General features: G+C 34.6%; 1 protein-coding gene across 2 annotated transcripts in view; it reads left to right on the forward strand.

Moving 5' to 3' along the window:
* AP3B1 (adaptor related protein complex 3 subunit beta 1) overlaps positions 1-16,434 on the forward strand; it is a 218,189-nt gene that overhangs the window by 13,107 nt on the left and 188,648 nt on the right. For both annotated transcript variants that reach the window (XR_012495075.1, XM_019728166.2), the window contains exon 2: positions 14,138-14,213. Coding sequence is in view for 1 of the 2 variants with exons in the window: in XM_019728166.2 (XP_019583725.2) it covers positions 14,138-14,213 (76 nt within the window). In the remaining variant the exon portion in view is untranslated. The remainder of the gene's footprint in view (positions 1-14,137; positions 14,214-16,434) is intronic.

Consider the following 16,434-nt stretch of genomic DNA (forward strand, 5'->3'; position numbering starts at 1 on the left):
ATACCTTGTATTTTCATAATGCTTTTATTTTGTATGATTTTCTGGACATTCCCCCCCACATAGAGGAATTCATAAGTCCTCCAGTCTTCCTCGTAGCATTTAATCCTGCCTTGTGTCCTGCTTACTGAACTTTGGTGATAGAATCAAGTCTCAATTCTGTCTGTTCAAAACCACCCGTTGTTCCTAGACTGGAGTCTCTTTCTTCCCTTCCCTAAACCTCACTCTGTAGACGTCTCCGGGACCCACTTAATCCAGGCCTCGTTTGGCTCAATAATTTGTACTAAATGCATATAAAACTCTTCTGTTCACCAATGTTATGGGTATGGGCCCCAGTTATTTGATCAGAAACTGTTTCTGGATTGGATGGATCTGGATTGCAAGAGCTCTCAGTGTCTTTTTGTTTCGATGGCCCTTCACCCCATGTAATGCCACATCCTGTTACTGCTCCTCCATATGCTCTTAGGGTCCCTCCTTCTGACTCCGTCAGTTATTATAGGGCTCCGTGCCCACAGACTCTCACTGTTTCTCCCGTCCCCTGTTTTGAGTCCTCATTATGATCCACGGAGTGTAATTGCCCAGAGGGCCTCTTAGTTTCCAAACTAGAGAAGTAGTTCGCATGTTGTGAGAGTCGTACAGGCTGTCCCCCATGCTTCCCTGGCTTTGGAGCTCCGGGGCTTTTACATTTGCTTGTTGAAAATAGTTTTCCATGGGCCATGTATCCGTGTGTCAGTATGCCATCCATTTTCATGTACGTTATCTTCAGCTGAGGTGTCAGAACGCTAACATTAAAAACAAGGTTAGTAGTTGCTTAGTGTCAAATGGAATGAGCACTGCAAGATATTGAAGGAGAAAATCATCGCTGAAGGCTGGAGCTGCTGGAGAAGGTAGACTTTGTTTTACACCTTGACACAAGGATTAGGAAAGCACCCAGGGTGAAGGTAAAATATTCTTCTTTCCAGTGTCAGCGAGTGGACCAGTTTGTATGGGGAGGGGAGCTCCTGGAAAGGAGTAGTGGAAAGGAGAATCAGGAAGTAGTGGCTAGAGCGTGGAGGAAATTGGACTTTAACTTCCATTCTAAGAACAGGAGTTGATGATGACAAGTGATTACTACAGTGGGGTTTTGGGAAGTTTGATTTGGCATTATATGGGGAATGGATTGAAGAAAAGAAACTGGAGGCAGAGGAACCATAAGGAGAATTTTAGAAAAGTCTGAGTCATGTAATTATGCTTTGGACTCCGTTGGTGTAGGTAGGTAATGAAGAGGAAAGGAAATGTGAGGTGAGCAACGAAAGGCATTTATAGGTGTTAGTTACTCCCTAGATTGGAGTGAGGGGAGGGAGGAATCAAGGACTTTGACTTTAAGCCTGACTGGAAGAATGGTGGGACTATTGATGGAAATGAGGGAAGGGTGGAGAGGACATTTGGGAAGGTGAAAGGACATTGTCATTTTCATTGGTGAACTTGGACTATTGTTACATATTTGTAGATATGTCTGAGGTGAGAGAGCAACATACAACTAAGTAATTACACTTTTCATTAGATGTAATCAAGTTCTGTCAAAAGTCTGTTCTTGAGATGTTTGTGGGTACTGAAAATGTCAATATAATATTAGCCAAAAAATAGTTTGAGAATGAAAAAAAATAAAAACATAGTGTCTAAAGAACATTAGCTCAAAATAATGTGAGCAGTAGATGACTAAAGAAGGAATACAAATGGCTACTGTACTAGTACTTAAAGGAATGCAAACATCCTTCCTACTGTCTTTTATGAAATCATGGTAATGGTAGCGGGTAGTTTTTGTTAACATTTTTATTTGGCAAACTAACAACTGGGCAACCCCGTGTCATTAGCCAGAATTTTTGTTGAAATTTTACCTAGTTCTTGAAATCCAGATCTAAGATACTTGTCTGAATATTTGAACTCACCACCTTTGGGGCAGTAAGAATTTTACAAACACTTTTGTGTACCTGAATGAAATCAAAACAAATGGACCCATATTTAATCTTTCATGTAGAAATGGTAGGGTTAATTAAAAGTAAATCAAATACAGTTAGAAATGCATAGTTCTTATCAGTAGCTTCTGCCTAGCTGACAATGTAACAATTACAAAATGACAGATTGGTGTTTGGATACTTGAACATTTCTTTAAAGAGAAAATGTAACATTTAAATGCCTGGAAGTCAGAGATAGTTGCTGGTTACACACACACACACACACACACACACACACACACACACACACACACACACACACCCCCCCCCCCCCCCCATACCCATCAATTCTGGTGTTTTGTACATTACTTAAATGATTTTGGATGACAGTGGCCACAAATGATTTTTTTCTTTTTTCCTTAGTATTCTTAGTATTTTAAAACTGTTTTCGTTAATGTAGTAATAATGATAAAAATTTTCAAAATAGTTTGGTCAGTAGTATATGTATTATATTTCAAATATTTAACACCACCTGTGAAATAATCTTTTTAAAATGACAGTTTTTTTAGATGACAGCAGTTATTCAACAGATGGCAGAATTTAAAATAATTGTATAAACTTCAGTTATTTGCACTTTTAGATTCTATTGTCAAGTAGGAATTTGTGGGACCTTTTTCTCCTTCTAGGCTTACATAGCCTTCATCAGGAGACTTGACAGGGCCACGTCTTTTAAAATTCTTTTTTCTTAAATGTGATAAAAAATACATAACATTAAATTTACCATCTTAATCATTTTTAACTGTACAGTTTGATAGTGTTACGTATATTCACAATGGTGTACAACAGATCTCTCGAACTTTTTCATCTTGCAACAGTACCATGTGACTTTTTAAAAACAGAATTTTTTACTGAGATTTTCAAGTGCTTTAGGGGCAGAGCTTATCTAAAGTGGTGACTGCATATTGATTTCCTCAATTCCCTACCCAGAAGGCTGATCCAAACTCATTCGTCGGAGAACTTGCCTTCTGTGGCCTTGGAAATTTTTTATTTTTTAAAGAACTTAAAAATTAATCTAGCTTTGAGTTGGCATATCTTATTAACACAGTTGTAGAAAACTTATATTTATTCGGCGATAGGTTATGCATTTCTTGGAGGAAAATCTGATGCTAATCCTCAGACCTGATGCACATACTGCCTCTCTGGCATGTCCGTGTTTATGCCCATCTGTTACTGTGGCACCATGCCCGTTTTTACGGTGGCATGCCAATGGCAGTGAGGCATGTGAGCCAACAAAGATGAATTGTTTGGATGGAATACACTATTCTATAATACTAATTAATTTTGAGCTGATGAATCTACATGAGATAGTGTTAACCAAATACAGTCAAAGTAATGCCAGTGAAAATAAAATTTGTTTTGACTTATGCAAAAGTGTATCACAGATGTTTTAGACTACTACTGAGAATAGTTAGAATTAGTGTTTATTATGGTTCCAGTGATCGGTTTTCTTTTCATAACAATTTTGAGTTTAAGAGAAGAAAATACGAGTTTTCTTGTGGCAGATTATAGATTAGGGAGGAAGTGTTGTAGCACTGTAGGTTATGGATTTTATATTTCTAAGGTATTACTTTATAGTTCTTGAAATATATTTGCAGTATACTCAGCTTTATAGTAGAAATTGACAGCATTGTGAAAAATGGAAAGAATGTTGGATTTCAAAACAAGACTAAGTTTGATTCCTTGCCATTCCCTAGTTCTGATGGTGTATACTTAAGTTACATGAGTTTAGATTTTCTTATATGTTGTTAAAATCTTTTACTTGTATATTGTCCTTGTATATTTCTGGGCTTCAGTTTCCTTAACTATTAAATGGGAATCATAGCCACACATGCTTCATAGAGACATTGTAATGCTAAAATTAGATAGTAATATAAATTCTAGAAAAAAGTACTTATATTAGTAGCTAATTAATTATATGTTATAAATGCAAGGCATGTTAGTGGCAAATTAGTAATATAGAAAGTGTGTAACTCATATTTCCATACCCCCAAGAGATAACTACAGTGAACAAGTTCATGTGTACCTTTCCAGAAAAAAAATTTAAAACCAAATGATAATATATGTAATATATAGTATGCTCTATGTATCTTGCTTTTCCCTTCATATATCTTGGAGGCACTTCCATATCAGCATATGAAACTATTTCAATCTCTTTAACCATTATGTAATGTCTCCTAGTATTCTCTTTATTTCATTAGTTCCCTTTTGAAGGGGCATTTGATTGATACCACTTTTTGTTGAGTAAGCAATACTGCAACCTTTTTGTATACTTGTGTGAATTTATCTCTTTGCATGTCAAAGGTTATTACATTTTAAATTATGATAGATATTACTAAATTACCTTGCATATGGGTCGCACCAGTTTTTTCCCTCCATCAACGGTAAAGTCTGTTTTCATTACACCTTTGTCAATACTGGGTACCATCAAATTTCATAATATTTGCCTATCTTATAGGTGCAAAATGTTGTAACACTGAGACCTTATACTTGTGAGTGCATTAAATCTTCTCTTATATTTATTGGTTTATTCTTTCAGTGAAATACTTTTAAATGTCCTTTGTCCATTTCCCTATTGAATCAGCTTTTATTGATTAGTTAAGGGCTCTTTGTAGTTTAAGAAAATTAGCATTTCTATCAGATGAATTCCAAATCCATTTTATTTGAGTTTTTGTCTTAGTTTCTGGCTTTCTAAAAATGCAAACATTTTAAAAGTTTTTGTTTATATTTATAAATTTTTTCTTTTATTGCTTCTGAGATTCCCCCAGTCTTTTAATATTTTCTAGAAAGTGGCATTTTCGGTTTATTGTGCTCTTAAACAGTGGAAAAGAGCTTCTGCCTGTTCCAACCAATTTTTTAATCTCAGCATATATAAACTCAACTAGCTCAGTGGTGCTGTGAGATTGCCTTTAAAACTTGAAGGATGAGTAGTCACATTCTAGAAGACATTCCTAATAGCCTGAGTAAAATTAGAGCTTACTTCTTGCTACCTCACAAGATAACAAGTAGCTAAGGGTGTTGATAAAGGGATTGGAAAATATGGAGACTTCCTGTGGTTTTTAGAACATGCCTAGTTTTTAACATTTTTTGGGGTTGTAGACCCATTTGAGAATTCAGTGAAGGCCTTTTTTGTATTCCTCTAAGGAATGTATTTGGTATATAGCCTATATTCATTTATTCTCTCCCTAATATTTATTGTGTGCCTCTTATGGGTTTGAAAGGAGTATACTTGAGAAAAATATAGCTTATATTTGCAGACCCCTTATAGACCGTCTTTTGGGTCTTCATATAACCAAGTTCATTCCTGCCATATTATCTTTGCAAAATTCCTGTGGTTGACTCCTTGTCATTTGAGACCTCAGCTTAAATGATCACCTACCCATAGAGGTCTTTTGTGATCACTCAATCTTTATTGAATTACCCTATTTTAATTCTTTGAGTACTGATCTGGTTTTTCTGTCCGTGTTTTCCTTCCCTTTTCTCCCCTTCCCTTCTTATTCCTCCTTCTGTCATCCATCCCCCTTACCACCCCTTTCCTCCTGAATTCTCACTTAGAATGAAGTCCCAAGAGGTCAGGGACCCCACTACTTAGAACAGTTCTTGACACATAGTGGATATTGAATAAATGAATGTGCTAGGCCCAATGATAAATGCCTTTCTCATTGTCTTCATAACAACTTATTTGAAAGAAATACCAACCTTTAGTTTTCTTGGTTTTTCTTTATTGTAGTTTGCTTACTTTTTTTAATTGTGAAGTTTTTAAATTAAATTTATTGGGGGTTAGTAAAATTATATAGGTTTCAAGTGTACAATTCTGTAACACATCATCTATATGTCACATTGTTTGCTCACCATCCAGAGTGCGTTCTCCTTCCATCACCATTTCCTTTGTATTCTATCGAATTCTCCTTTTATCCCTTCTTTCCTTACTTGTTCTTTGACTTTAATTTGCTGTTTTTTGGGGTTTTTTTAGCTTCTTGAGATGGTAGCTTAGATTATTGATTGTTCAATTTTTTTTTATACTGCATTTGGAAATGTAAATTTACTTCTCAGTACTGCTTTGGCTGCATCTCATGAATTGTGAAATGCAGTTCATTAGTCAGTTCAAAATACTTTCTAATTTCCCTGATACCTTCTTTGGCCCATAGGTCATTTAAAGTGTGTTGCTGATATTTCTAAACATCTGTGGCCATTTTCTAGTTAGTCTTCTGTTACTGATTGCTAGTTAGATTCTACATGCTCTGTTTGAGTTTAGACCTTTGAAATTTGTTGAGATGTTATTCGGCATATAGTCTATTTTGGTGAAGATTCTGTGTGTACTTAAAAGGAATGTTTCTTCTGCAGTTGTTGGGTATAGTTCTCTATGTGTGTTAGATTAAGTTGCTTAATTGTGTTGTTCAGATTTTCTACATCTTTACTGATTTTTTTTCTCTGCTTATTCTATCACTTACTGAGAGAGGTACGTTAAAATTGCCAATTATGATTGTGGATGTATGTTTCTCTTCTATTAATTCTGTCAACTTTTGCTTTATAGGTGGAAGCTATACATTTACAATACATATCAGTTTAGAATTACTTTATCTTATTTTTAAAATGCTATCCTTTTATGTCCTGGCCGCAGATCCTCAGCTTTTATTAGTCTGAAAACCACTTTATTTCACCTTCAGTTTTGAAGGTTATTTTCAATGGGTATAGAATCATATGTTGGCCTTTTCTTTCAGCCCTTTAAAGATGCCATTTCATTATCTTCTGGCCTCTGTAATGTCTGTTGAAAACTTGGCTATCAGTGTTATTGTTGGTCCTTTTAAGGCAGGGGTTAGCAAACTATGGCCTGTTTATATAAATAAAATTTTATTAGAACACAGCCAAGCCTGCTTATGTTTTGCCTGTAGCTACTTTCACTCTACAATGATAGAGTTGAGTAGTTATATCAGAGATGATATGGCCTGTAATGCCTGTAGTAAAATATTTACTATTTGGTACTTTACAGAAGAGTTGTGCTGACCATTTCCTTAAGAAAATGCCTTTTTTTTTCTCTGCATGCTTTTAAGATCTTTTTCATTGTCTTTGATTTTTTTTAGCAGTTTGACTTTGCTATGCCTAGTGTAGTTTTTTTTTTAATGTTCTGTTTTCTTAAGATTTTTGAATATGTGGGTTTATGTCTTTCATCACTTTGGAAAAATTCGTTAACAGTTATCTCTTGAAATACTGCTTTGTCTCATTCTCTCTCTCTCCCCTCTCATTTTGGGACTCTAGTTAGAGCTATGTTAATTTTGTCTAAATCTTACATGTCTCTGATGTTCTGTTCTGTGTTTTCCATTCTTGGTGGAAATTGTATATTCTCTCTTGACCTGCCTTCAAGTTCAATAATCCTATCTTTTGCTATTTCCAGTCTGCTGTTAAACCTACCTGGTGAGTTCTTAATTTCATATACTGTATTTTTCAGTTCTGAATGTCCATTTGATTTTTTTGTATAGAGTCTACTTCTTTGTTGACATTATCATTTGATCTACTTTGTCCCTCTTTTCCTGACCATATTAATTGTAGTTATGTTATAGTTTCTGATACCTCCAGAATTTGAATTACCCTTGGATTTCTCTCTCCCTTTCTTTCTTCCTCCCCTCCCCTCCTTTCTCCTCCCCTCTCCTTTCTTTTCTTTTCTTTTCTTTTCTTTTCTTTTCTTTTCTTTTCTTTTCTTTTCTTTTCTTTTCTTTTCTTTCTGTTATTTGGTCCTGTTTTTAGTGTGTCTCATAAGTTTTGATCAGATGCTGGATATTTAGGATAAAAGCACCCTTGAGGCTCTCATGATATCTTCTTCCAAAGAGGTTTGTGGTTTTTTCTGACAGACACATAGAGTACTAGCAGATCACTTTGATCCTGTTTAAGCTTAATTTTAGACATTTTAAGGTCTTTTGTCTATTTCAGTTTTTTTCTCATATGGTCCTTCTGTGGTCTTAACTGAAAGGCCAAGTAATTTACAAGGCTTCTCTACTTGGAAGAGACTTGAATTCCAGCTTCTCTTCCCAACAATATATGGTTACTAAAATCTCTGCTTAGGTGTTTAACCTCCCAGGTGCTATTTTCTGCTGAGTTTTCTGGAATCTTGCCATGTAAACATTTAGCCAGCTACTTTAAGGGGGTTTGTATGCACTGGTTCCCAACTCTGTAATTTCCCCCCTCAAAGTGCCAGTCCTTTGGTAGCCCTAAACCTCAACATTTGTGTTAAAATGTCTGTTAAAACTGTCATTTTTCCTTGGGTTCTGTTCTCCCAAATGGCAGTTTGGGAAATGCACTCAGGGGAAAAAGCTGGTGTGAATAAGGAGCTCACTTTGTGTGCTTCTCTTCTTTCTAGGATCTTGGCCCCTTAAGTCCTGCCAGCATTGGTTGATCTCCAGTGCCTTCAGAAAGTTATTTCACTTATTTTTTCCAGCTTTTGTAGTTATTTTCTGTGGCAGGTTTAGTCTCATATAAGCTACAGCATCATGAGCAGATCTGGAAGTCATTACAATATATTCTAAACATAGCAGCCAGAGTGATTCCATTCTGTTGTATATATGAGAGCATGACTCCTCTATTCAGAGCCCTCCAATGGTTCCTTATTTTCGTTGAGTAAACACCAAAGCCTTTACTAGTGTTATCTACCCCTTTTCATTGTCTCTTTTGCTAGAGTGCCCTTCCTCCTTGTCCTCCCATCCCCTGCCAAGTATCTGTGTGGTTAACGCTCACTTGCAAATCTTTCTTCAGGTGTCTTTTTTACTTCGCCTTCTCTAACCACCCTATGGAGGCCAATCCCTTTTACTACATAGCACGTAGAAAAAAGTGAATTCTGATTCTTGTTCCCAGCCTTTTTTCGTGTATACCTATTCATGTGTACAATGTAATGCTTGGAGTAGAAATATTTTTCATTTGAGTGGTTCTCAAATAATGAAGAGGTGCCCATATTTTAGAATTTTTAGCAAGGCTTGAAAAAGGTCTAGCGCTCCCCTCATAAATTTTGATGCATCTTTTTGGGGCTGTACCTCTGACTGGAAATTGCTGTTACTTTTCCCATTTCATCATTCCTGGATTTAAGTTTCAGGTTTAGCTTCTATAGTAAAGGTATACAAATTTTGGTGAGTGTTTTGAGGGAAGTGTAGGTATTTATGTAGATCAGTGCTCTCATACTGTTGAAGAGCCTTTTCAAAAAAAAATTTCCAGTCCATCATGGATGGATACTTTAGTAAAATACAATAAAAAATAATTCACTAGGAAAATGAAATTTAAAAAAAGCATGCAAAGTACAAGCCCCAATTTTTTATTAGATTGAAAAGATACAAAATTACACTGTTAAATTGCTCTGTCAGGTTTCTCTAACTGTGCTTGCTTAGTTTCTGTACAAATCTCATGGATTAGTAACAAAAATCTATGGATTGTAATGGTTCTTGGAGCAGACTTTCTCAATCACACTTTGAGTATCACTGATATAGCCTGTAGTGCTACAGTCTTAACTTTCCCCTTAATTTACATTGTCTTTAAAAGGAGTGGAAGGTTTTAAAGAGTTATGGAGTATAGATAGCTCTTAAAGAGAGATAATTTATGCTATGTAAAAGCCCTACTGCCTCCTAAGTTCTTACACAAACTAGTAAAATTTTGCTTTTTGATTATAGTTTCTGCATTGTACTGGTGCTGAAATAAGAGTGACTTCTTGGTAATAGTAAGATTTTCTTTAACATTTCAGTTGCGTATTTTTATCTGTTCCTTGAAACTAAAAAACAGGCATGTTTTGAACATGAAAAGTTATACCGCTTAACACCACAAGATGTCACTTATGTAAAAATAAAGTTAGTACCCTAATACTCTATAAGTAAGTAGATAAAATGAAGAACTGGGTAAATTAAAAAATACATATTTGAAACAAGTATTAGTTTGCAGCAGAGATGAAAATATTGCCAATTCAGCATTATTTTGAATTCACTCTTTTGATGTTTAGCAAAAAGAATTTCATAATTTCTAAGTTAATGCAGTAATGCATGTTAATAGGCCATATTTGAATCCACATAAGGAAGGAGGTACACCTAAAATGACTCAATACAAGTGAACATATTTTGAGGGTAAACTAGATGTTATGGTATTAACTCTCCCAAGTCTTTACTGTTTTGGTAACAAGCAAAGAGGAATTTCAGGAGAAATATGTAATTTATACCAGAATTTTCAATAGGTCTTTATGACATATCTATGAGAAGTTGTGTAGTTAAATATCTAAGGTTTAAACAATGCGTAGGATTTTTCTTTTTTTTCTGAACCTCAAAGTTATTAGCTCTTTGCTTGTGTTAACGTAAAAGATATATTTATATTTGTTGTTGGAAGACAATTTTTTCTGTTAACATGAAGAGCAAAACCTTTGGCTTTAATATTGGGTTCCTGTTTTCTTGTTTTTCTTTTGAGAGAGCATGTGAGGACTGGGAGGTGGCTGGGAAGGGGACTCGGCATATCAAGCTTAAGAGGAACAAACCAAGTTTCCACTAGCAATGAATAAGATACACCTGGGGTTAGAGTTTGGCTCCTAGAAATTGACAAGACATTATTCTTCATTGCTCATTTCTCTCACCATGCATGTAACACTGGTGGAGAATAATGGTGGAAAACTCTTGGGGAAAATAAAAGGTGATCAAGCACAAGAAAATGAATGTGCTTTCTTTTTTTGACATAATGTGTGATCACATTTTCTTTCTATTTAATTATTATCTATTTACTTCAGTTTTTTTGCTTTCTTACTCCAATAAGGTTTTTGAGGTTTCTTTTAGGTTTTTCAATTATAAAAGTATACCTGATCATTAAGGAAAATAGGAAATTCACAAAAAGTAGAAGGAAAGAAACCTCATATGTGGTTCCATTAATTTCTCTACTTTTTCCATTAATTTCTCTACTTTTTCAGTTATTTGTACAATGTGACGTCTGAGAAGTTTTAAGAAAGGATTCTAATTTTACTACAGTGAACATTTATAGTATTTTAATGTTTGGTAGTTGTATAGCCTCAGATTTAGTTTTTATATATTGCTGTTGCTACTATTTATATGTTTTCTACTTGTGTTTTTAATTAGAATAAAGTAGGTATTGTAATTAGTTATTTTTGTGTCCCACTAGTGTTCCCCTTTGCATTTCATTTTATGAGCTGCTTGGAAAAGAAGAGTGATTTCTTTTCATAAAACATTTCATTGCCTGTACTCTTTTTGGAAAAAAACTGTGCTTAGCTTTTATTTGTTTGTTCATTTTTGCTGCAATGATAATTTTTAACATCGAACTCCTGTATTAGTTTGCCAGGGCTGCCATAACAAAATGCCACAGACTCAGTGGCTTAATCAACGGAAATTTATTTTCTCCCGATTCTGGAGGCTAGAAGTCTAAGGTGTTGTCAGGTTTGGTTTCTTCTGTGGCCTCTTTCACTGGCTTGCAGATGGTCACCTTCTTGTTGTGTCCTCACACGGCCATCCCTTGGTCCTTGTGTGTCTGTGACCTAATCTGCTCTTATTACGACATCAGTCATATTGGATTAGGGCTCACCCACTGACCTCATTTTAACTTAATTACCTATTTAAAGGCTCTATCTCCAAATAGTCACATTCTCGGGAGTTAGAGCTTCAACATACGAATTTGGGAAGGGATACAACTCACCCCATAACAACACCGAGTTAGTTGATTGTTCATTCTTGGTAAGTGCTTACTGCCTACATTAGGCCTAAATTTGTAAAATGTACAAAACGGAAGTAAATGTTTTTGTCAAGGCTATCTATTTGGAGTAAAGAAACTCTTCTGACCTACTTTAAATGTTTGATTTTGAGAAAATTGTAGATTCATATGCAGTTATAAGAAATAATACAGAGAAATCCTGTGTATCAATTACCCAGTTTCCTTCAGTGATAAACTATAGTACAATATCACAACCAAGATGTTGACATTGATGTAATCTACCAGTCTTGTTCAGATTTCCTGTTTTACTTGTGTGTGCGCGCGCGAGAGTGAGAGTGTTTGTGTGTTTTATTTTCCATTTTATCATGTGTAGGTTCATATAACTATCATGACAATAAACTTACATAACAGTTGCATCACCACAGGGATCTCTTGTGTTGCCCTTTTATATCCATCCTTCCCATTCTTGACCTTAACCTTCAGTAGCCACTACTCTTCATTTCTATAATTTTGTTATTTCAAGAATGTTATATAAATGGAATAGTATAGTGTGTAACCTTTGAAGTTTAACTTTTCTCACTCAGCTTACTTCTTTGAGTATTAATCAGAGTTGTATCAAAAGTGTGTTTCCTTTTACTGCTGAGTGGTATTTCATGCTGTGAATATACCAGTTTGTTGAAACATATATCCGTTAAAGAACATCTGGGTTGTTCCCATTTTGGCTAATAGGAATAAAGTTTCTATGAATCCTTGTGTACAGGTTTTTGTTTGAGTATAAATTTCCGTTTCCTGGGGATAAGCACACTAGGATACAATTACTGGGTTGTGTGGTAATTGCAGGCTTAGTTCTGTAGCCTACCAAGCTACCTCAGTGGCTGTAACCTTTTACATTCACCACCAGTATATGGGTGAATCATTTCCTCTAGGTCCTCACTACCATTTGGTGTTGTCACTTTTTTACTTAAAGCCATTCTGATAGGTGTTTAGTGATATCTTGCTGTGATTTTAGTTTGCATTTCCCTAGTAGCGAATGAAGTTGATTATCTTTTCATGTGCCTTTTTTGCCATTTGTATTTCTCCTTAGGTGAATTGTTTGTTGATGTCTGTATTAGTTTGTTAGAGCTGCCATTACAAAATTCCTTGGATTGGGTGGCTTGATCAACAGACATTTATTTCTCGCTGTTCTTGGTGCTGGATGTCCAAGATCAAGGTGTTCGCAGACTTTTTTTTAAACACTTGATTTTTGGAGTTCTTTTTATATTCTGGATACTAGTCCTTAGTCATGTATATGGTTGCAAATATTTTTCTGACAGTCTATAATTCTTTTTGTTTCTCTTAAGACGGCTTTTCTTGGAGTAAGTTTTTAATTTTGATGGGATCCAATTTATCAATGTTCCCTTTTATGGACCGGGCTTTTGCTGAGAAGTCCTCTTTGCCTAGTTATATGTAACTGTTTTACAAATCTGTTTTGCCATGTTGAATGAAAAATGATTAGAGGTCGCAAATTACAAATTTCCTTTTGGTGGGGGGAATTTGTTAATTTGCTGAGCAGTAGGTTCACTTCTAAGTGAATCGTCTAAGAATAGGGTTAGGTAAGTTGTGAGCAAAAGAATCTGTTGGGAGACAATTCTTCAAGGGTTTTCTCATTTTTTGCAGCTCTTTTGTGTAAAAGGCATTGATAGTTTTTTGTTCTACATTATCTTTTAAGATGTTTACATAGCAAGTTAGCCTTGGAAAACAGAAAATGTCTCCCTCTTTGGCAAAGTTATCTTAACATTGTTATCTGAACTGGAAATGGGGGCATCCTTATTGAGTGCCTCTCTTATCCTTTATATCCCACTGATTTTAACTTCTAAGTCGTTTTTGAATCTATCCTTCATTTTCATCCTTATCACTAACTGCTCTGGTTCTTTACCTCATCTTCTCGTTTAGATGTTAAAATTGCCTTTAATTAATTCTTTGAATTGGGGGTATCATTTGAGGTTCCCTTCATATTTATGCTCTTTTTGGTGGGGGAAGAAGGTAGGGAGAAAAAAGGGATAGTGTGAATGACAGATAGCTTTTCTTTCTTGAGATATTTGAGTGTTCTTTCTTGAGATATTCTGAAGGAAGCTTTTCCTTTTTGACTTATGAAAATATTTTAGTGCTGAGTCAAGGATTTTTCTTATTTCTTTTTTTTTTTGATGATTATGCCAAAAAAATTTTGGGACGAGAGAATCTGTATGCCTGTGTTCACATTGATATTTTGCTTAGAACTGAGTTACAGTTTTATATTTTTGTTTAATTGATGGGCTTCATGACATCACAATACTTGATCATATTTTGTAGGGTTAAGATGAGAAATACATATTTAATTATAAACAAAAATGCAGTTACTTAACATTGCCCACCATATTACTGTTAATTCTTATGAAAATGATATATTTTAATAGCTGTGTAATGTGAAAATCTAAATACAGATTTTTTTTTTCCCTTTTGTATAGAAATGAAGATCTAAAGCAGATGTTGGAGAGCAACAAAGATTCTGCTAAATTGGATGCTATGAAACGGATTGTTGGGGTAAGTAAAATCACTTCAATTTTTGGAAAATGAACATGTTGTGATTATATTAAATATATACTAAATAATATTTTAAATACCAAATTGAACACCCCATTTGCTTTTCAGTATTAACTTAGAATTTCCTGTCTAAAATGTTTTGGAAGAAATATTGAACTGTTGAAATTCATCAGCTTGAGTTCTAATTCTGTCTTTTCTGTGCTTTGATTTCCCTGTCTCTAATATCGAGATATGTCTCTTGTGAGATAGAGAGCTAATCATTTTGAAGACATAATAAGATTATATACAAGAATATTTTGACTTCCTACAAAGAGGGATGCTAATTAGCTAACGGATTGTTTTTGTCATTTCATGACCTAAAAATTATGAACCCGCTTTCTTCTCTATTTCAAATTCCATTGCTTCTCATAGAAATGTTTTATTCAATTTAGTAGCATAAAGCTTCTAATGAGTATTAGGAAACTTAAGATCATTGTCCACTTTGCAGTTATAATGCAAAATTCAAACAATTGCTAATGTTAGTAGAGAGGTAAAACTATAATGCAATTCTTAATTTTATATCAAATCATTAATAAAATATTTTTGTGATTTGTATTGCACTTGCTCTTGTATTGGATTCTTTTATATTCACAGTGAAAATACTGGCTTGAGTAACTAATGCTAAAGCATTCTGCTTTTGTCTCAATGGAATTAAATTCACAAAACCTGTCTTTCACATTGCCACTATGCTTTTTATTACCACCGTTGCTGACTTTTTTCCCATACATTTTTATATAAGGTCAAAATATGATACATTTGCATAATTGAATAAGTTAACTTTATTGTAATAAGGTGACAACACAGCTGCTGACATATGAGTTTGAAATCTCCTTCCTTTTTTTAATATATTAAAGTTCAAATTCCATTAATGAAATATGACTATGAGTATCAATATGTTCTGTTAAAAGGTGAGTTGTTATGAAACTCAAATACCCTCTTTCCCTGAAAATAAGACCTAGCCGGACAATCAGCTCTGATGCGTCTTTTGGAGCAAAAATAAATATAAGACCCGGTCTTGTCTTCTATTTATTTTTGCTCCGAAAGATGCATCAGAGCTGATTGTCCGACTAGGTCTTATTTTCGAGGAAACATGGCATATTAAAGTCAAGGACTAATTGTATCTGTAGACTACCAATAAATTACTTGATCTTTACATTCAGGTTGATGTCATTTGATAATGTAGGGAAAATGTTAAAGGTTCTTTTGTAAATTTTTCATTTCTTAATGTTATGCTGTATAATAGCATTTAGGGACAGGTAGTTCTTGCTTTATATGGCTTTGATATTTATGAATTTCAGTTACCACAGTTTAGTTCAATAACAGCAGTCCCCCAGACCACCAACCACTAGGTTCCAACTTCAGTTACTGTGGTACAGTAATGAAGTAATTGCATCATGTATAAACTTCACCACTAACTTTTCAGTCCACAACTCACTGTATAGATTACAAATGCACATCACAATCAGTGACCAGTCATGTCACTTCTTTCAAAGTCTGTTAGTGATTCGTCACTGTGTTATTCATTTCATGCACAGACAATAAAGCATGTAGTTGTGTTCCCAATGAGAAACCCGCTTGACATTTTACAAAAGTGGATAATTGAAAGAGGGATTTGGTCAACAAAGATGAAATGAAAATGCAGCCATAAAGTGAAAATTGATAACATTGGAAATGCAAATCGGATAGAATGTAAATGGAGTTATGGAGAAGTAGCTGCCTCTGAGAATGGTGACATTGCCATTTTTAAGAGACTCATGTAGATGGCGGAACTTCGTAAAGGTGAGCTTTTTAACATAAATGAGGGAAATGATTATGATGAAAAGAATGAAGATATGCCAGAGGAAATGATGCTGCCGAAAAACTGTACATTAAAGAAACTCTAGGAGATAATTCACAACATTGACAGTGCAAAGGATAAAATATTGGAAGGTGATCCAAACTTGAAAAGAAGTTTGGTAATTTACCAAGGTATAGAAAAGATTGCTTAGTATCTTAAGTTAAATGGTAAGAATAAGGCAAGCCCGTTCAAACTACTCTTAGTAAGTTAATTCTCAATGTTTTTCTAAATTATAGTGTAGTAAATAAATGTTAGTTTTACTATTTTTCATTTTTCTATATATTTGTAGCTGACAGTAAGAGAGTTTTAATGTTTTTACAAAATTTTTACAAGTCACAGATCAAT

This window comes from Rhinolophus sinicus, linkage group LG03, assembly GCF_036562045.2.
Source record: "Rhinolophus sinicus isolate RSC01 linkage group LG03, ASM3656204v1, whole genome shotgun sequence".
Taxonomy (NCBI): Eukaryota; Metazoa; Chordata; class Mammalia; order Chiroptera; family Rhinolophidae; genus Rhinolophus; species Rhinolophus sinicus.